We start from the raw sequence: 22,659 nt of genomic DNA, 5'->3' as shown, positions 1-22,659 counted from the left end.
AGGGAGCCCGATGCGGGGCTCGATCCCAGGACCCCGGGATCATGACCTGAGCCGAAGGCGGAGGCTCGACCCACTGAGCCACCCAGGTGCCTTGTAGTTCAAAATATTTTTTAATTTCTCTTGCGATTTTTTTCTTTGACCCATGTGCCGTTTAGAAATGTGTTGTTAAATCGCAAAGCATTTTGGGATTTTCCACCTGTCTTTCTCTTACTGATTTCTAGTTTAATTCCGTTGTGGTCTAAAAGCATATACTGTATGATTTCTACAGATTTCTTTTAAATTTGTTAAGGTGTGTTCATGGCCTAGAATGTGGTTTATTTTGGTTGAATGTTCCATGTACACTTGAGAAGAATGCATATTCTGTTCTTGGATGAAGTATTCTGTGAATGTCAGATCCAATTTGATTCTTTAATATTTCCCTCTGCTCTGTTTGGCTTGCATGATGTCTGAAAAGAAATCTGATGTGATTTTTATTATTATTCCTGTATAGTTAAGGTGTTTTTTGTGTTCTGGCTTCATATTTTGTTTTTGTCTCTTGTTTTCTGTTCTGGTGTGAATATGATGTGTGTAGTTGTAGATTTTTTGGTATTTATCTTGGTTGGTACCTTATAGGCTTCTTGTATCTTTGGTTTGTTTGCTCTTATTAATTGTTCAAAATTTTCAGCCATTATCATATACTTCATCTGTTTCTTTCCTCTGTTACTCATTTGGTATTTCCATTATAAATATGGGAAATTGTAATTTTCCCACAGTTCTTTGATACTCTTTTCCAATTTTTTTCATCCTTTATTCTCTTTGCTTTTTTATTTGGGAAATTCCCACTGATCTTTGAGCTCACTGATTATTCCCTCAGCTGTGTTCTGTCTGCTGATAAGCCCATGAAGGACATATTTCATTCCTTTTACAGTATTTTTGATGTCCAGCATTCTCTCTTTTGAGTCTTTCTGAGAGTTTCCATCTCTTTGCTCACATTGCTTATATGGTTTTACATGTTATCTACTTTATTCATTAGAGCCATTTACATAACAATCATAGTTATTTTCATTTCCCTATCTGATAATAACAAGTCTGTGTCTTACATCTGAGTTTGATTCTGATGCTTTGTCTCTTCAGACTGTGTTTTATTGTCTTTTAGCAGTTTTTTGTTGAAATGGTCTGGTGGTGAGGTGTTGGGAATGGGGGAGGAAGTGTTCTATAATCTTGTGACTAAATCTTAGTTCTTTTTAGTGAGCTTGAATTCCTGGGTTTTGACCTTCAGAAGTGTTTCTTAGTCTTTTTTTGCTCCTCATAGATGAGTGAGGAAGGCTAGTAGCAACTGAAGTTGTCTAATTGCCTATTTCTTAGGTCAGATAAGGCTGGTATAGTTGGACTCTTGGAGGGCAGATGTTTGTTTTGGAGAATGCCTAGGTGCACTTAAAAATTGTTACACTTCCTCCCTCTCTGAAACACAGAAGGATGTTTCTTTGATCCTCATCATGGAAATCTGATGGTACTCCCTGAAAGTGTGGCAGTATCCCTAAGACTGGTACCCAAGGAGTTTTTTAATCATTCCGTGGTAGTTCATATTCATTGTGCCACCATTTAGTCAGTCACTGTTTAAGTATTCCTACCAATTATTGGCCGTAGAAGCATCTGCTTCAGGAAAGGTGGTCTTAGCTATGATTCTTGTTTAGTTTTCAGGGTGATAATTTATCCTCTGACCTCAGTTCTGTGATGTAGCTAAGAAAAGGCATTGATTTTCAATTTGTTCAGCCTTTTTCTTTTGAGGATTAAAGTGATGACTTCCAGGCTCTTTACATGTCAGCTGGAATTGGAAGTTCAGATATTTTTTAATCAATATTTTTATGTAAGAACACACTGAATTGAAATAGAATTGCAAAACTTCCATTTAGTTAAAACTCAAATTGATTTTGTTTGGAAGTTAAATTACATTAAATACCACAAAAAGAAAAATATAGTGCTGAGCTAATAACTAGGCAAACATAACGAAAACTGTTCCCCAAACTCCTAGAGTTCAGATCAGTAGGTCTAGAGCCTAGCATTTTTACTTCACAGTCTGTTTGGGAATTACTAGCTTAAACTGTTTTCAAGGAGAAAAATTACCAAACCTGTACTGCTACAATGCTAGGTATCCTGCATTGTACAGTTGTGGCTGTCCAGCCCTGAGAGAGGATGTCAGAGTTAGCATTTGAGAATAATTTTACTTTGAAATAATGAGTTTCTGGGCTTAGAAATTGAGAGAGATTGTATGCAGTGGGAGAAGTTCTTATGTTTTATTGAAACCAAGACATGATGCACCTAATACCATAGTAAGTTAAAACATTATTATAACTGGGTACAATGGTTATTTATGTATTTCTCATGGTTTATGACAGCTTTGCTCTTCATACATTCCCTTGTAGCCCAGTTCATCTGTATTTACATTGCTAGGAAATTTTACTTTAATTGCATGACTCAGAAAAAGAATTCTACAGTGATTTCTCTTTGAGAAACCTATAAAATACGCCTTTGTCATGGATATAAGTGGTTTTTGAGAAGTATGAAAAGTTTTGATCTTTTCAATTTCTAAATTTAATCTGTAGTGTGCTTGAAAGTTCAACCAAAGATTCTTAAGAGTTTTGCTTTTCCTCAAGTGGATAATATAACTTTAAAAGAAATGTGCTATGAATGATCGGGTATTTTGTTAATAATTTTAAAAATTTTTTATTTTATTCAAATTGTTCAGTTGACTTTAGACTGGAATTATTACAAATATATGTTTGAACAATTCTTTTTGCCTATACGCCTAAAAGAATCCTGCAATATTCTTTTTGAGTTTCACATTTTGCAGTGTTACAAAGCAGTGAATCTTTGCCCATGCACTTGGAACTGTTACTTTTACATTATTGGGTTGATAGTTTCTTCTCTGCAATCACAAGCTTTGTGGAAAAAGGCCAGGAGTCTCTATTTGAGGTCTGAGGAAACTGTCATTACAGATCCAGCTGAGGTTACCAGAATAGTAAATATTGTCAGAAAATTCATTCCTAGTAGAATACCTGTGAGTTAATTGGTATGTTATTAGGTAATCTATATGGCCTAGCTTTAGAATTTTAATATTGCCTAGAATTTACAATATGTATGAGTTGTAAAATCATTGCAAATGTATGATTGTGTACCTTTCCTTTTGTATTAGTTTATTTTACTTCAGTCACTGTACAAATATGAAGTTTATGTAAGTCAGTTAAGCATTCTAAAAAATCCTAAAAATACTTTTTTAGGTACCTGGGTGGCTCAGTGGGTTAAGTGTCTGACTTCACCCTCAGGGTTTGATCTCAGGGTCCTGGGATCGAGCCCTGGGTCAGGCTCCACCCTCAGCAGGGAGTCTGCTTCTCCCTCTCCCTCTGCCCCCCCTCAAATAAATAAATAAAACTAAAAAAATACTTATAAACTCTTATAATTTTTATTAAAAGGTCTCTCAATAGAAGTACTTAAATATATCCATTTGATCCTCATTATATACAGATTGTGTATTTGCGAATTCACCTACTTGCTGAAATTTATAGCCTCAAAATATACTCACAGTGCTTTTATGATCATTTGTAACATGTGCAGAGCAGTGAAAAATTTGAGTAGCCTGATACATTCCTAGATGAGGTTGAACAAGACAGTGCTCTGCCTTCTTGTTTCAGCACTCATTCTGTAAACAAGTATCCTTTTGACATGTATTTAGTGGCAGTCTTTTGGCATTTTGCACTTTTTGTTAGTGATTTTGTTATTAAAAATCACCCCCAAGTGTATTGCTGAAATGCGATCTAATGTTCCAAAGTGCAAGAAAGCTATGCTATGCCTTGTAGAGAGAATTCATGTAAGCTTCATTCAGGCATGAGTCATAGTGCTATTGGCTGTGAATTCAGTGTTAATCAGTAGTATATTAAATAAGGTGTCTTTAAACAGAAACCCACATAAAACAAGGTTATGTATTGAAGGGCTGACAAAAATGTTGATGAGAGATTCACAGGAACCTAACCATGTATTTTCCCTAGGAACAGTGATTCATTGTTCACTAATTCATTGTTTGCATCAGCTTTATAGAACATTACTGCAAATAATGTGAATCCATCATACTTAATTTTAAAATTATTAAAAATTAGCAGTTAGATAATTTTTTAAGTATGTGATTATCTGAGACCAGATGATTAATGATTTTGGGGTAGTTGAGAAGAGGAAGGAAATGATTCACATGCATGCAGAAGCCATGAAACCTAGAGAAACAGGAAGAGCATGTTTAGTTAGGAGCCATTTGGCAAAGATGCGGTTCTTGGATTCTCACTCAGACTTTGTGCATATCAAAGAAAACTAAATCAGGTCCACAGTTCCCTTCCAACTAAAGGAGTCTTTTATTCTTTAGGGTCAATCAGGAAAAATGGTCAGATGACTAAAAATTCTTGCTTACCACTGAAAATTAGGGAATAATCATTAGGGGAGAAGAAAACCCTATTAGTTCTAGATTGCTGATGACAACACAGAGTTGTATATAATGAGAAGCACTATTGCATAATTAATTTCTTTGCCTTCTTTGCATTTGATACACTCTGAGGTCATAGTACATAGCCTTAAACACCAAATTCTAAAGCTAATGTCCTCACTGGACCACTATACTAATGTTAGTAAACTGGCTCTGACCTATGACACATGGACTTGTAGTAGTCACAAATATGCTTAAGAAACTCATGGAAAACGAATTGATCATCTCATTCATTCATGTATACAGTGTTTCTTGTAATCAGAAAGTATATTTACATGGTTAAGAAACAAACAAAACATGCCCAGAAATCTAATAATGAAAAAGAAATGAACTCTAGCCTATCTCTCCGAGTATTGCCATTCTTACTTCCCAAGAATATTGTTTTTAACTCTTACCTATTTCTTTTGTTATTTACCTCCACATTATTAAGCAGTATACTTAATGCAGCTATTTCCTGATTTATCCGTTTTGGAGCATATTTATTTCCTGCCATGACTTTATACCTGCCCATTGGTCATTTAGCTTCACTATAGCTCTAGCACTAGCTTGTCTTTCAGTTCTGGTAAATTTTCTACTTTCTTTATCTATTTTCCTCTGTCTTCTCTCTCTTGAATTTTTTTTTTTGTTGTTAGTAATTGGCATTCCTCGACTGATCTTTTATATCTCTTTCATGTTTCCCTTTTCCTGAATGTATTATTTACTATTTTCTCTGGAGTCCTTTTCTGTGAGTGTGTGTGTGTTTCCGTTTTTCTGTTTGTGTCCCTCTGTCCTTGGAGGCTTTCCCTCTGTATCAATATTGTGGTTGCCTGTCCATAGTTAAGAGCAAAGTACTAAAATACGGGTTGGGAGTTCTGTGCATAATTAGGTACAAACTGGAGAACTTCACTCTAGGGCGGTGTTTCTCAACCTGTTTTCATTATCACTTCCTGAAGGGGCATATTTAACACATTTTTTCTCCTAATTGTGGTCCCTTCTTCCCATGACATTTTAATGCCCCAAGATTTACTGTATATGTTTATATACTGTGAAAGATTCAAATATCAGGAAGGGTTTGGGCAGTGTTACTTCTCTGGACTAGTCAGTTGCTACGTCTGTTCTTCTGTCTATAGTCGTTCTTTGGGAAAACAGGTTATAGAAAGAGGTCACCAACCATTTACAGACCTTGAATTAATCTACCAGTTTATAGTCCTATATAACTCCTGCCCTCAACTTTACTAGAAACTTGTGAGTCCTGAGCCTCTTCTTGTGTCAGTGGAGCAGATTAGCTCCTTTATGTACACATTCCCTTCTTTGAGCACTATAAACCCATATGTTCATCTACCTTCCCTTAACATTCCTCTCTTACGTTTTGGGTTACACAATTTTATTAAATCTGTAATTTGAGTTTTAAATAAGATTACTCTCCATTTTTATTTGTTATAGTAGTTTATCTGTTTTCAAATCCTTAACTGATATTCATTTGAGACATCAGAACTGAAAGGAGATAAACACTGGTGTTTGCTTTTCCATCTTATCTGGACATCCTTAATAGGGTTTAGCATTTAGCATTTTCACATGTTCCTAGTTGATATTTGAATCATATTTTTCTCTATAAAATACCTTGAACTCCTTCCATTTATTTATTTCTTTTAAAGTTCTCAGCCATGGTATCATGCCCTACCAAGAATTCATAATGTGACCTGTGTTTATCACTTTTATTAATTATATTATCTCACCTTCATACTGGGTCAAGATTCAATAAAACTTGTACAGGCAAGAGAATTCTTTTCTTTTTTTGGATTCTAGGTGTTAGAGAATTATGCTGAAGTAGGTATTAGAGCTTGCAAAGATCTCAGAGAACTTTCTAGAGCTGTACTTTCTAATATCGTAGCCATTAGCCACATGTGGATACTTAAATAAAATTTAAAATTCAGTTCATCAAACTGACCACATTTCATGTTCAGTAACCATATATGGGTAGTGGCTGCCATCTTGGATATCATAGATACAGAGCATTCCCATCTTTGCCAAAAGTTCTATCATATAGTACTGTTCTAGAGAATAGAAAGTACAGCACCATTCTGTATCTTCCAAGAGATCAGCTAGTTTCTTAAGCCTCAACTTTGTAGGAGTTTCTTAATCTAGTGAGTGTATAGGACTTGGCTGAATAGATATTAACGTAGAAGGAAAATGATTGATATCTTAAAGATATCCATGAAGCTTTAAGGAGAAAGTGCAAGTCATGGGACTAGCTATTGTCTAAGTAAATGCAAGAGAAAGCAGCCGGAAAACATCATAACTGTGCAATAATGCTCTCTTGTGCTGATTCAAGGAAAAGCTTCAGGAGGTTGAGAGTCGTAAAATACTGTATGCAGATATAGTGTCCTCATCATCCTTCAGAATTTTACTAAAGAGTTTCAGCATGGCAACAAAATGATGCTGATAAACTATTGTTTTGAGTGGGTATATGGATAAGCTATTATCCAATTCAGAATATTTTTCTTTTGTAGGTTGTTGATAATTTGCATTATATTTAAGTATGGCATATATTTTAGAAATGTAGAGCAGGAAGGACTTCAGAAATTATCCAGTCCTATGCTCTCATTCTACAGGTGGAGGAAACTGATGCTTTAAAATAGGGAAGTAATTTACCTGGGGGGACACAGTCATTGGGGCTAGAGCCAGCCCCAGAACCAACATATTTTGAGTTCATGTGTAGAACATTTCCTGTGGTACTATGCTGGTGACAAAGAAGAAATGACTTGATTCATTGTGTCCTCTTGAAAGCTTTAATAATCTACCTGTGAGGCCCAAACTGGTAACATAAACTTTAAGAGTATGTAATTTTGGGATGAATTTCATAATTTGAGTATGAATTTCATAATGTGTTTTCCTCTTTTTAGAACAACAGTTTGTAATCTTTATACAATGCCACGAATTGGAGAGCCTGTCTGGCTTACAATGATGTCGGGGACTCCAGAAAAGAACCAGCTTTGCCATCGTTTCATGAAGGAGTTCACTTTTCTAATGGAAAATGCTTCCAAAAATCAGTATGGCTTTCTCTCTTTGTCTCTCTTTATATCTTAGACATTATTTACTATAACTTGATATTTAGATTGTGATCAAACCCAGTTACAAAAGTGAAATAAATAACTGGGTTTTTGGGAATTATTTCTTATTATTAATAACCAAAACAGAATTCTAAAAGATAATTAAGAGATAGGATATGGATGAAAGCCACAGAAAACAGTAAAATGAATGAAATGAATAAAAAACAGTAAAAAAGTCTTTAATTATGTGTTAAATTAAAATTCCTGACAACTTACAGAACTCTCTGAGGCTTCCCATTTTTTGGTGAATTGCATCCACTTACAGTTTCATTCTATAGAAAATAAGTTAAAAAAAAAAAAATGAGGAAGTGCCAGGATTCCAAAGATACATACTTAATGTGATATTTTATCATACTGTTTGCTTGTAACCATTCATCAAATTCCTAGAAGCCATCTTTTTGATGGTAGGCAAAGTTTGCTTAATACTTTCCTTCATTTTCCCATTCAGTAATTTGGAAATATTTAGTCCTGTTGGTTGATTCATTATAAACACTGAAAAGAAATCAGTTTTTCAAGTAAAATGGCATTTTCGCTTTGTAATTATGATCAGATACAGCTCTGTGTGAATACTGTTTTTTATTTTAAGGATTTTTTTTTAACTCCTACCCAACCAAAAATTTATTTTCATTTTCATCCAGGTGATATGCCTATCTTTTCTTCTTTCCTCTCCTTTTTTTATGCTGTTCGGCTACATGAGAGTATGTACTCTCTCTGCTTTATTCTGTCACGGCATTTTACATTAGGCTTAATGAAGGCAGACTGGAGTCTGATAGAATGTGTTTTGTTTTCAGATTCTTGCCAGCACTCATTACTGCAGTTCTGACCAATCATCTTGCCTGGGTTCCAACGGTCATGCCAAATGGACAACCACCTATAAAAATATTTTTAGAAAAACATTCCTCTCAGAGTGTGGACATGTTGGCAAAAACTCATCCATATAACCCACTTTGGGCACAACTAGGTATGTAGTCTGAAAACGCTTACATGATGCGTAACACTTACACTTTTGTGTAGCTGTCTGGAGTTATTTTATAGCAAAAACAAAAATTAAGAAATAAGATGTTCTCTTTTACCTCCTCCATTCTAAAGCACTTCTTTCCTTGTTCTTTTAATGTCTGCTAAATCATCTCCATCTTAAGTCTAATATCAGTTTCTTCTAGATACACAACTGCAGTGAGAGCTAGAGAAGCAGGATCATGACTGATTTACTCATAACGTCAGGGTCTTTAGGGTGTTTTAGGTTAATGTACTTTGCCTAGAAAGATTGAATCACAATCATCTATGATAGCTAGAATAATTTGGTTAACTGAGAAGCAGTCATTGAGGTTTCTGTTTTCCACTTTTGCTTGTTTGTTGAGTAATTTTGGAAAATATTTCCCTTATTGTGAGGCCCCGTTAAATAAATGGATAACCCAGGAGAGAAGGGATGGTTGATGAGTTGACAGTCATTAGGAAGGCATTGTAGTATGGTGCTTAAAAGTACAGGATGTGAGTCATGCAGACCACATGTGAGTCACAGTCTCTTTGTTTATAATTTGGAGATAGTAATATGTAGTATATACTTCATAAAGTTATGACAAATTAGAGAATACCTGTAAAGTGCTCAGAACAGTGTCTGGTAAATGTGACTGCTGTTACTCCTTCTCTTACTCTTACTATTAGGTTGTTGGGGAGGAGTCCAGTGAGAACATTTTGATGACTTGATAGAAACTTCTCTTAGGTTGTGCTGATGAGTGAGCTTGCCAGGCAGGTTGTCATGTAGCTTATTCATATAACTTCCCTCCCTTTCTCTTTCTTCCCTCTCTGCATCCCTCCTTTACCTTCTTCTACTTAATTGAGGAATAATTGACACATAGCAAACACATATATATACAATTTTGTAAGTATTGATATTTATGTCAAAATATAAATACCTCTGAAACTATCACCAAAATCAAGATGGCAAACATAGTCATCACTTCGAAAGTTTCCTCACGCCCTTTTGTAATCCCTCCTTCCTGTTCCTCCCCACTCTCCCTGTTCACCTTCCACTCCTCACCCCATACCCAGGCAGCTACTGGTCTGCTTTCTATCACTATAGATTAGTTTGAATTTTCTAGATATAAATGGAATCATACAGTACATGCTTTTTTTTGTTGTTCTGACTTTTTTCATTCAACATAATTATTTTGAGATTTGCCTATGTTGTTTAAGTACTAGTCAGTGGGGCCTTTATTATGCTGGGTAATATACCGTTGTATGGGTATTAACTTAGTTTTTTTCAAATCAAGTAATTCAGTAGCATTTTATTTTTTTGGACATTTCAAATTTGTTTTCAATTCTATAATCATTTATTGAGTGCATAATATATATAAGGCCCTATGCAAAGAGCATTGGAGCATATAAAGATGAAATGCAGTCTTGGCCTCAAGAAGTGGACAGTTTAGGGCGCTTGGGTGGGCTCAGTTAGTTAAGCGACTGCCTTTGGCTCAGGTCATAATCCTGGAGTCCCAGGATCAAGTCCTGTGTCGGGCTCCCTGCTCAGGGGGGAGTGTGCTTCTCCCTCTGACCTTCCCCCCTTCTCATGCTCTCTCTTCCTCTCATTCTGTCTCTCAAATAAATAAAATCTTTAAAAAAAAAAAAAAGTGGACAATTTAGGGGCTCCTGGGTGGCTCAGTAGGTTAAGTGTCTGCCTTTGGCTCAGGTCATGATCTCGGGGTACTGGGATTGAGCCCCTCTTTGGGCTCCCTGCTCAGTTGGGAATCTGCTTCTCCCTCTCCTTCTGCCCCTCCCCCCTGTGCATGCATGCTCATGCGTGCTCGCTCTCTCTCTCAAATAAATACAATCTTAAAAAAAAATAAGTGGACCGTTTATTACTGAAGGTAATAAATATGAGGACAGTAATGATAATTCAAAGAGGAATTGTAAGAGAAACGAAAAGTTCAGTGAAATTTCAGTTAGGGAAACTTACTTTTGCCCAAGGGAGGATACTTGGGTGGGAAGCTTTGGACTGGCAGAGAAACAGAGGAAAGGGCAAGCACATAGCATGAGGAAAGGGGTCTAGGTGTTAAGAGTGCTGAGTTGATTCAGTGTTCCGGTTTAAGTAGTCTGCTTTAAGTGGGACTAAGTGCGAATAATGATGAAAAAGTGTAACTATAAGAAGATAAACCTGGAAAAGTAAAGTGGAACCGGTCAGGAAAGACTCACTTGCCATGTCAAAGCAGCTCAGTTTATTTGGTAATCCATGAGAACCTTAGGAGTAGTTTTGGACAGTGGCATGTGATGGCATTAGAGCCAGAGTATTAATTAGAGGAGGAGAATTGTCATAGTACTGTCTGTAGCATATATTTATCTGAGACCTATTTGTTTGTTCCCTTAAAAAGTGTGGGAGTTAGGCTTTAAAGTGTGTATACAGACAACTTGCTAAAATTGAATTAAATTTAAATTAATGACTTTGTATTCTCTATTTTTAAGTGTGCTTTGGCACCTTTTTCTTCATCTAATTTGAGTATAGCATAAATACAGAAATTACATTGATAACCCGTAGGTTCCCATTGCCCTTTTCTTATGTTGGCGTCTAGTGTGGATACAAAAGTGAAAATGAACCACATGGCTGAATGTGTTGCCCCTTCTTTTCCTCTTAGTCAGGATAGGTCTCAGTCTTCTTGTCCTTCTGGTCTTTTCTGAGTACCCAACCCGCTAAGAAATAAGGGCTTTTAAAAACATGGGAAATAGTTTGGGGTCCTAGGTAGGGCAATAACAGTTAAGGTTCAGAGATGTGATTTAATCAAGAAAGGTTAAGTGTGTGATATGACTAGTCCAGTTCTGCTCCACGTTCTACCACTACTCCCTTTTCTCCTTGCCCACCAGTAGATACTGTGCTTTCTCTTCTCTGCATTAGATGCAGCTATAGAATCCTTTCGCATATAGTTCTTTAGGTAGTACTTCTCTGCCCCAGTGAGGTGCTCTGCATGAGACCTGGCACAGAGAATATTCTTGGTCGGTGTGACTTTCACAATTAACTCTTTGGTTGAGGTTTCAGAACCATAGGAGCTCCTTAAAGAGAAAACTAGAAGACCCCTCTATTCACCTTTCTCTTTGGTAAATACCATTTATCTCATCCTATCCTCCTGAATAGTCACTCACCTATTAAAGAACTAGAGTAAAAGCTGAACTAACCCTCATACAATAAGAGTAGGTATCTGATCATTGGAAATAGCCTGCTTGGCTATATGAGGAGAGGATGTGTTCATTAACTGATTCTTCCATTGCAGGGGACTTGTATGGCGCTATTGGTTCTCCTGTACGGTTAGCGAGGACTGTGGTGGTTGGCAAACGACAAGACATGGTCCAGAGGCTGCTTTATTTTCTTACTTATTTTATAAGATGCTCTGAACTTCAAGAAACCCATCTTTTAGAAAATGGAGAAGATGAAGCCATTGTTATGCCAGGCACAGTAATTACTACCACTTTAGAGAAAGGTGAAATAGAAGAATCTGAGTATGTGCTTATCACAATGCATAGAAACAAAAGCAGTTTGCTCTTTAAAGACCCAGAAGAAACAAGGACTCCTAATTGTAGCTGTAAATACTGCAGTCGTCCACTCCTTGGGCAAAATATAGAGAATGTTTCACAACAAGAGAGAGAAGATATTCAGAACAGCTCTAAGGAGCTGCTAGGAATTTCAGATGAGTGTCAAATGATTTCTCCCTCTGACTGCCAAGAAGAAAATGCTGTTGATGTTAAACAGTTCAGAGATAAATTAAGAACTTGCCTTGATACCAAGTTAGAGACCGTTGTTTGCACAGGATCTGCTCCAGTAGACAAATGTGCCTTGTCAAAATCAGGCTTAGAGCCAGCAGAGGAAACATGGCATAATGAGGAATTGCTGGGTTCAGGTAATCACACAGGGAAAGTGTTGAGATCCACAGGAATGATTGTGGAAAAAAAACCTCCAGATAAGCTTGTGACTGCTGCATTTTCTTGTGAAGCATCACAGACAAAGGTTACCTTCTTGATTGGAGATTCGATGTCCCCTGACTCAGATACTGAACTCAGGAGTCAGGCAGTGGTGGATCAGATTACCAGGCACCACACCAAACCACTGAAGGAAGAAGGAGGGGCTATTGATCAGCAGCATCAAGAAACTAAACAAACAACTAAGGACCAATCTGGCAAGTCTGATATACCAAACATGGTTTCTGGAGAGACCTGTGAACCTCCCTGTTGGAATCATTCAGACCCAGAAAGCATGAGTTTATTTGATGAATATTTCAATGATGATTCAATTGAAACCAGGACTATTGATGATATTATTGCAGTTAAAACAAGTATAGACAGTAAAGAACACTGCTGTATGTTAGAATTTTCAAAAGGATTGTGTACAAAAAATAGCAAACAGAACAGTGAATTTTGTAAATGTGTAGAAACAGTTCATCAGGATTCATGTAAAACCTGCTTTCCTCAGCAGGACCAAAGAGATGCACTCTCCATTCTTGTCCCCCATGGGGATAAAGAGAGTTCAGAGAAAAAAATTGCTGTAGGAACTGAATGGGACATTCCACGAAATGAAAGTTCAGATAGTGCCCTTGGGGATAGTGAAAGTGAAGATACAGGTCATGATATGACTAGACAAGTAAGCAGTTACTATGGAGGAGAGCAAGAAGATTGGGCAGAAGAAGATGAGATACCTTTTCCTGGGTAAGTAGGAAGTTTTAACCTATAATAGACCCTATGTAAATATGTACCATTCTTCTGTTTAGATGGTCTCTGAAGGTTGGTGGTAACTAATATAAAAGAAGAGATCATTGTCCTGGACAGATTCTCTTCTGTTACTGTGTGGTTTTAAGGAAAGATTAAAGGCCAGAAACGTTCTGTGAAGGCGTTAAAGAAAAGCATATTTGTATGTAGGAGATTCTTTCTGCTTAGGAGTTTTCAAGTCATTTAGGAGTGAATTATGTCCCCAAATATGGACCTGTGCTGAGCCCGGCAACTAGAGAGAGGTAATCACAGAGAAAGTAGGAAATGGCTGTTAGAAATAAATTTGGTGAAGACTAAAAGAAAAACAGGAAATGTATAATGTGGGTAAAGTATACAAGGAGAAGATTCATATTTGAAAAATGTTATATTCTGTGCTTTGGGTTTGTGATGTATTTAATATTTAGCTACTTTGTTTTAGATGACGGTTTTCATTTTCTGATTGTATTAAGAATGTATTACATACACAAGGGACAGCATTCTGGATGTCTCTTATGAAAGATTTATACTCACGTCATTACATAGTTGTTCATTCACCTTCTTTTCAGGATAGGAAGGAGTATTTTGTGGTCCGATTTATCACTTAGGCCAGTTTTTACTTAAGGATGATTTTACTCTGTATTTTGTAGAAAATGATGGTACTAGAAATATGGACTAGTAGAGTCCAAAAATTTTTTTATTGATAAAATATGTTTATTACTAATTGGATATGCCTTCTTTTGGGACCTTTCTTCCAGGTCAAAATTAATTGAAGTGAGTGCTGTTCAGCCAAACATTGCCAACTTTGGGAGGTCCTTGTTGGGTGGCTACTGCTCATCTTATGTGCCTGACTTTGTTCTTCAAGGAATTGGGAATGATGAGAGGCTCCGTCAGTGTCTGGTATCAGATTTGTCTCATGCTGTGCAGGTGAGTTACCTTCACTGCTCTTGAATTTATTTAGAATGAACTTTGTTAACTGGTAGAACCCCCAAGTTACCGTATATTTTTGGTCATACTTCACTATGTAACACAATCATTGTTCTCTTAATCTATCACTTTTGTACCTGTCACCATGAAAGCAAGTAGAGAGTTTCAGGAATCTATACAAACATAAATCTGAAATACAGAAAGTATTGTTTGTATCCACGGATGTTCATCATCAGGTCATTTATGATGTCAAAAAAATTGCAAATGCTTAAATGTGAAAGCAATTATTTTCTCAATTTCATTTTCAGATTGTTCATTGCTTATATAGAAGTACAACTGATTTTTGTATATTGATCTTATATTCTTCTACCTTGCTAAACTTTTTTTTTTTTTTTAAGATTTATTTATTTTAGGGGCGCCTGGGTGGCTCAGTCATTAGGCGTCTGCCTTCAGCTCAGGTCATGATCCCAGGGTCCTGGGATTGAGCCCCGCATTGGGCTCCCTGTTCTGCGGGAAGCCTGCTTCTCCCTCTCCCACTCCCCCTGCTTGTGTTCCCTCTCTCATTGTATCTCTGTCAAATAAATAAATAAAATCTGTAAAAAAAAAAAAAAAGATTTATTTGTTTTAGAGAGAGAGAGGGAGCATGTGAGGGAGGGGCAGGGGGGAGGGAGACAGAGTCTTGAGCAGACTCTGCATTGAGTGTGGAGCCTGACATAGGGCTCGATCTCATGACCCTGAGATCAGGACCTAAGCCGATACCAGGAGTCAGATGCTTAACCAGCTGTACCACCCAGCTGCCCCAACCTTGCTGAACTCTTTTATTAGTTCTTGTAGTTTTCTGTGTGGATTCCTTAGGTTTTTCTACATACATGTTCTTGTCATTGATGAATAGACAGTCTTGCATCTTCCTCCCCAGTCTGGATGCCTTTTGTCTTTCTTGCCTGATTTTATGAGCTAGAACCTTCAGTACAGTGTTGCATAGAGGTGCTAATAGTGGACATCCTTGTCTTCTTCCTCATACTAGGGGAAAACATCGACTCTTTCATGATTAAGTATGATGTTAGCTGTGGGATTCTTAAAGATGCCCTTTATCAAATGGCGAAAGTTTCCTTCTAGTCCTAGTTTCTTTGTTCCCTCCACCTTTAAATCATGAATGGATATGGCATTTTGTCTAATACTTTTTCTGTGCCTACTGATATGATCATTTGGCTTTTCTTCCTTAATCTGTTAATGTGATTGATTACATTAGAGGTGGTAGATTTTTAGATGTTAACCAACTTCTGTATTCCTAGGGAAAAAGCCCACCTGGTCAAAGTATATAGTTGTTTTTATATATTACTAGATATGATTTGCTAATATTTTATTACAAATTTTAGAATCTGTATTCATGAGGGATATTAGTGTATAGTTTCCTTGTGATACATTTGTCTGGCTTTAATATCAGAATAATACTTGCCTCATAGAATGAGATGAGATGTGCTCCCTCCTCTATTTTCTGGAAGAGTTTCTGGAAGGTTGGTATTATTTTTTCTCCAAATGTTGGATACGATTCACCTGTGAAGTCATTTGGACCTGGACTTTTTAAAATGAGAATATTTTAAATTGCTGATTCAATTTCTTGTTCTAGATCTATTCCAAGTTTCTATTTCTTCCTGAGTCAATCTTGGTAATTTTTGTCTTTCTAGGAATTAGTTACATTTAAGTGATTTCATTTATCTGTTGGAATAAAATGGTTCATAGCATACATTTATAATCTTTTTAAAAATTTTTTTTCAAAGATTTTATTTATTTGAGAGAGAGCAAGCGAGAGAGAGAGAGGAAGAGAGAGCACAAGCGGCAGGGACGGGCAGAGGGAGAAGGAGAAGCAGACTCCCCTTGAGCAGGGAGCCTAATGTGGGGCTCAGTCTCAGGACTCAGAGATCATGACCTGAGCCAAAGGCAGACACTTAACTGAGCCACCCAGGCGCCCCCATTTATAATCTTTTTAATTTCTGTAAGTTCATTGGTCATGTCCTCTCTTTCATTCCTGATTATTGTAATCTGTGGTTTTTCTTTTTTTCCCCTCCTAAAAGTAGAATATTCCAAAGAAGATTTCATTCATGACTTGACTTCATTAATAGTTATTTTTGGCCCATATGCATCAAAGATGGGTAGGCTGTGGCCCATGGGACAAATAGGCTTTTTTAAATTAAGTTTTACTGGAACATGACTACACCCATTTATTTATATACTTTGTGACTGTTTTCCTGCTTCAGGAGCAGAGTTGAGTCACTGAGACAGAGACCTTATGGCCTCTAGAGCCTAAAATATTTTCTCTCTCAGGCTCTTTATAGAAGAAGTTGGCTGATTCCTATCCTAGCTGAGGTGTGTTAATTTTATTAATCTTTTCAAGGAAAACAACTTTTGTTTTCACTGATTTTCTCTATTTTTTGGTCTTTTTTTTTTTTCATTAATTTCTATCCTCATCTTTGTTATTTCTTCCCTTCTGCTTGCTGTGGATGTAGTTTGCTCTTTTTTTTGTTAAGGTAGAAGATTAGGTTATTAATTTGAGGTATTTTTTCTTTTCACATATAGGCATTTAGCTCTAAATTGTCCTCTAAGCACTGCTTTTACCGAAGCTCATAAATTTCATTGTTTTGTTTTCATTTTCATTCACTTCAAAATATTTTCTAATTTTCCTTGCCATTTCTTTGACCCATGGTTTATGTAGAAGTATGTTTTTGATCTCCAAATATTTGTGGAATTCTTAGATTTCCTTTTCTTCATTTCTAAATTGGTTCCATTGTGGTCAGAGAACAAACTTTGTATGATTTTAGTCCTTTTAAATGTATTGAGTCTTGTTTTCTGGCCCAGCATGTGGTGTGTCCTGGAGAATGTTGCACATGTAGTTGAAAAAATAGTCACCTGTTGGGGCGCCTGGGTGGCTCAGTTGGTTAAGCATCTGCCTTTGGCTCAGGTCATGATCCCGGGGTCCCTGCTCGGCGGGGAGCCTGCTTCCCCTTCTCCCTCTGCCTGCCACTGCCACTGTGCTCTCTCTCTCTCTCTGTCATATAAATAAATAAAATCTTAAAAAAAAAAAAAAGCTGCCTGTTTTTGGGCAGAAAGTACTCTAGATGTCAGGTCAAGTTGGTTGTGATAGCATTTAGGTTTCTGCATTCTTGCTGATTTTTCCACGTTCTTGCTGATTTTTTGTGTAGTTGTTCCATCGTTTATTGAGCATGGAATATTGAAGTCGCCAGCTTTTGTTGGGTTTTCTATTTCTTTCTTCAATTCCATGTGTCATTCTAATAATTTTTTTTTTTTAACAAAACCTTCTCCTTTCCCGTTGTGAGAACATCTTTAGGAATGGAGAGAGCCAACTGGAAATCATGGGTGAGAAAATAATGGCTCATTGAGCAAGCATTCCCTTAATTATTAGCTAGAAAGGTTTAAACCTCCTGTGGTTGTAGTAAATTATCTTAAGTTGTAAAGTTTGGTGTTTTATTGTATAGTAGGGAAATTCAGAAAAATCTAGATATAAAAACAAAGTTTAAAAGAAAACTTACCAAAACTCATGTTCTTGGGGTGCCTGGGTGGCTCAGTCGTTAAGCGTCTGCCTTCAGCTTGGGTCATGATGGGATCGAGCCCCCATCCGGCTCCCTGCTGGGTGGGAAGCCTGCTTCTCCCTCTCCCACTCCCCCTGTTTGTGTTCCTTCTCTCTCTGTCAAATAAATAAATAAAATCTTAAAAACAAAGAAACAAAAAAACTCGTGTTCTTTATATTTAAAAGCCATCTTGCTCAACGCTTTAACACCAGTCAAATAAATACTTACTGACATATTGTGTTCTGAACATGGTGCTGATTGTCCAAGGAATATATGGATGAAAAATAAATAACTTCTGAAGTTATTTAGTAATGGAGGAAGTAAGGGATGTACGTATATGAGTAAGTGTAGTACAACACATAAAAAAATAAATGCCTGAGACAGATACTAATAAGTAACTTAATGCTTCACAGGAAAGAATTTATATCACTTAATGGTATTTGTTTTTCAGAATATAGCAACCTTTTCTATTTTTTTCAATTCTGTCCTCCCATTGCCTGATAGAGTACTCAGTATTTGTTGAAATACTTGGTTAGGAAATCTGATGTGGGTCCTTGTGATGCTCTTTGTGTCCTCTTGTCTTTCTTTTCTGTTTGATCTCAGTCATTCAGTATCTTTTTCCGTCCCCCCATCTATACCCATTAGCACACACTACGTTCTTTGATGTTGCCTCTGGAGGCCTGGAACTGGAGGGGGTGACTGTCTCCTATTGAAGACAAAACATTTCTGTTTTTAAAGGGTTTTTACCTTAGGAATAGGAGCAATAGTAATAATAATAAGCATTTAGTTTTTATTGTAGCCTTAATGTGTGTCAGGTACTTAAATGTAATACCTCACTTAATTTTATGGTACTTACTATTATCATTCCTATATTTCAGATATAGCACAGAGAGGTGTTTGAAGTTACATTAGATAGGGGATGGCAGAGCTAGAAATCAGTCCTGATCTGCCTGTTCTTCAGCAATGCTCTTAAGTGTCTGTGCTTAATATATACAAAACACTGTCTCTAAAACAGATGAACAAAGGTAAATATAAATAAAATAGCAAAATTGGCATTAACAAAGCTTGCAAGACTTTTATATTAGGAGTTCCACTTCTGTTGCTCTGGGAATCATTCCACTATGGTGAAAGGTAAGAGCTTTCCGTCTTCTGCCCTTTGTTTTCATAACTGGGTTTCTAGTCTTTCCCTCTTATATTTTCATTTAAGTATATAAGATATTTTACTATCAAAGCAGATCACAGAAAATTTTGAGGAAGTGAAAACTAAAATACCAAACTTAATCTTAGCATTAACAGGTTGGATTTTTTATCATTCGTTTTTCTCTCTTCATTATAAAGTTTACATTTAATGATTTTAATTATTGTTTGCTAATAATTTTTTACCATCACATTTAACATGAGAACTATTTCTTATGTGCCTACATGGAAAATCCCATAGGAATCTTTTAATAGATAAATCATGAGGATAGTACTTTTGAAAAAAATACAATCTTATTCTTCTGAACTGTGTTAGTAGAGTGTCTTTTACTCCTCAGTTTCTAAGAAAGTGGCATTTTTCTTATTACCAAATTAAATATATATTTACTATATAAAAGATTGAAATGTGTAGAAAGCTAAACACAAGTTTTCCCAAGTCTGCCATTCATTGGCAGCCATCCTTTTTTTAAATTAATTTATTTTTCTTATGTTCAGTTAGCCAGCATATAGTACAACATTAGTTTTTGATGGCAGCCATTCTTAATATAAAAACCTCTTCCAGTCATTATGTAGTATGTGGCATCTGATGAAACCCAGACTTGCCACTTCCTATCTGTGTATCCTAAGACAAGATATTTAATTTTATAGAACCTCAGTTTCCTTGGCTGTAATGAAAGTGGTATTAATGTTTATATACCAGAGTTATACTATGTGGTGTTTTGTGTATATTAGGTACTCTCTGTCTTACACCTTTTTGTCATAGTTACTCTATGTGTGTGTGTGTGTGTGTGCCTGTGTGTGTATATATATATATATGCATTTTATATACATATATAACTGGGGCCTTATGTGTGTGTGTGTGTGTGTATATATATATAAAATACCATTAAGTGATACAAATTCTTTTTTTACAGATACACATTTTTTTATATATAGTATATATGTATATAGGGTTTGGAAGTGCAAAGGGAGAGGGAGAGAGAATCTCCAGCAGATTCCCCACTGAGTGAGGAGCCCGACATGGGGCTGGATCTCAAGACTCTGAGATCATGATCCGAGCTAAAATCAAGAGTCAGATGTTTGACTGACTGAGCCACCCAGGTACTACTCTTGTGATGGGAATTTTTAAGATCTATTCCCTTAGCAACTTTCATATATACAATACAGTGTTGTTAAGTATGGTCTCCATGCTGTACATTACATATCCAGAACTTATTTGTTTTAATAACTGGAAGTTTGTACCTTCTGACTAACTTCACCCATTTCTTCCATCCTACCCCCACCCCCCATCACCCACTAATCTCTTCTCTGTTTCTGTGAGTTTGTTTTTTTTTTTTTAGATTCTAGGTGTGTGAGATCATACAGTATTTGTCTTTCTCTGTCTGACTTAGTTCGCTTAGCATAATGCCCTCACGGTCCATTTGTATTGTTGCAAATGGCAGGATTTCCATCTTGAGTTCTCATGGCTGAATACTATTCCTGTGTGTGTGTGTGTGTGTGTGTGTATTGCTGCTTCTTTATCCATTCATTTATTGATGGAAAGTTAGGTGTGTCTGTCTTCGCTAATGTGAATAATGGTGCAATGAACATGGGAGTGCAGATACCTCTTTGATAGCCTGTTTTCATGTCTTTGAATATATGTATACCTAGAAGTGGTATTGCTGGAGGATATGGTAGTTCTGTTTTTAATTTTTTGAGGAAGCTCCATACTGTTTTCCATAGTGGCTGTACCGGTTTACATTCCCACCATCAGTGCACAAGGGTTCTCTTTTCTTCACACCCTCGCCAATACTTGTTATGCTCGTCTTGATAACCAGCATTCTGATAGATGTGAGGTGATATCTCATTGTGGTTTAGATTTGCATTTCCCTGATGATGAATGATGTTGGGCATTTTTTTATGTACCTGTTGGCCATTTGTATGTCTTCTTTGGAAAAATGCCTATTCAGTTTATCTGCACATTTTTAAAATCAGATTGTTAGGGTTTGTTTTTTTTTTTTTCCTCCTTTGCTGTTGAGTTGTATGAATTCCTTACATATTTTTGGATATTAACCTCTTATGGTTTGCAAATATTTTCTCCCATTCCGTAGGCTGCTTTTTCCTTTTGCTGATGGTTTCCTTTGCTGTGCAGCAACATTTTATTTTATTTTTTATTATTTTTTTTTAAAGATTTTTTATTGATTTATTTGACAGAGAGAGACACAGGGAGAGAGGGAACACAAGCAGGGGGAGTGGGAGAGGGAGAAGGAGAAGCAGGCTTCCCACCGAACAGGGAGCCCGATGCGGGGCTCGATCCCAGGACCTTGGGATCATGACCTGAGCCGAAGGCAGACGCTTAACCGACTGAGCCACCCAGGCGCCCCTGTGCAGCAACATTTTAGTATAGCTTGCTTTCATTGTCTTGGTTTTTGGTATCAAATCCAAAAAATCATTGCGAAGACTGATACCTGAGAGCTTACTTCCTGTGTTCTTCTAGGATTTTTATGCTTTTGGGTCTTATGTTCAAGTCTTTAATTGGTTTGAGTTGAATTTTGTGTAATGGTGTGCAATAGGGATCCAGTTTCATTCTTTTGCCTCTGGCTGTCTAGTTTTCCCAGCACCATCTACTGAAGGAGGCTATCCTTTCTCCATTGTATGTATATTCTTGGCACCTTTGTCATATGTTAATAGAGCATTATGCATGAGTTTATTTCTGGGTTCTCTATTCTTTGTTGCTCAACTTTTTCTTCCTTTTACTGTTGTTATTAAGAATTTAGGATAATTTCTTTAGTCTGGATTCCCAGAAATGTGGTATTGGCCAGGTTTTAAGGTTAGGATTATTTTCATGTTCTTGATGTATGTTGGTTAATTTCTTCTCCAAAAGGCAATGCCAATTTGAACTGTAATTTGCAGTATCTTTAAGGCCTGTTCCCTCTGCAACATTGGGGGTCTTATTTTTATTTTGAAAGTTAATTGAAGAAACTTGCTAGTTTTGAAGAGAGTACACTGAAGTTGATTTGGTACGTTTTTAGTTCAAACGTGCAGTTTATTAGGCCATGTTTGAATACTTAGCAGGCAACTGAAAAATCAGGTTTTGTTATAGGGTGGAGATATGGGAATATGTATCTGCTAGAGAAGAGATTGGAGAGTTTATGTATTGACATTCTGGAAATGCCTGGTAGAGAAAAAAGGCTGGTAAGGTTGTGGATGAATTTGTATTATAGAAGTCATAAAACTCAGAAAAGAAGATTTAAGAAAAATAAAGCTTTATATTTACTGTTTCTGTCTCACATAAATTACTTCATTTTATGACTAGGAAGTTTCTGAAGCTGGATACAAGCTCAGTAAAGATTGTGGAGGAGGCCACTACAAGGTCTTACTTGAGAATATACTCCCATTTGTTATAGGCTTTCTTTTCCAGACGTTGATGATGAAGAGAAAGACTGGGATTGTCTAAATTGAAATTTTACCAGATTAGGACATTGCATATGACAGTCCATTGAGTGAAAACAAGAAATCAAAATGAATGAATGGCACTGCCCCCCATTTTCTTTTCAACAACTTCTAAAGCAATTTTGAATTATTTCTGATCATAAGCTTGGTTTTAAGCCCTTCTCACTTGGGAGACTACTGACTTGGGACCATTTTCCTTTTCTTTACCAAA

The 22,659-nt window shown here is 36.5% G+C and overlaps 1 protein-coding gene across 3 annotated transcripts in view; it reads left to right on the top strand.

Moving 5' to 3' along the window:
• FNIP1 (folliculin interacting protein 1) overlaps positions 1-22,659 on the top strand; it is a 160,896-nt gene that overhangs the window by 126,453 nt on the left and 11,784 nt on the right. For all 3 annotated transcript variants that reach the window (XM_044917080.1, XM_021701872.1, XM_021701870.1), the window contains 4 exons: positions 7,387-7,533; positions 8,385-8,554; positions 11,847-13,272; positions 14,067-14,235. In XM_044917080.1, the coding sequence (XP_044773015.1) occupies positions 7,387-7,533; positions 8,385-8,554; positions 11,847-13,272; positions 14,067-14,235 (1,912 nt within the window). The remainder of the gene's footprint in view (positions 1-7,386; positions 7,534-8,384; positions 8,555-11,846; positions 13,273-14,066; positions 14,236-22,659) is intronic.

The sequence above is a fragment of the Neomonachus schauinslandi genome, chromosome 7 (genome assembly GCF_002201575.2).
Source record: "Neomonachus schauinslandi chromosome 7, ASM220157v2, whole genome shotgun sequence".
NCBI classification, from domain to species: Eukaryota; Metazoa; Chordata; class Mammalia; order Carnivora; family Phocidae; genus Neomonachus; species Neomonachus schauinslandi.
Note: the sequence above shows the minus strand (reverse complement) of the source record. Positions and strands in the feature narration are given on the sequence as shown.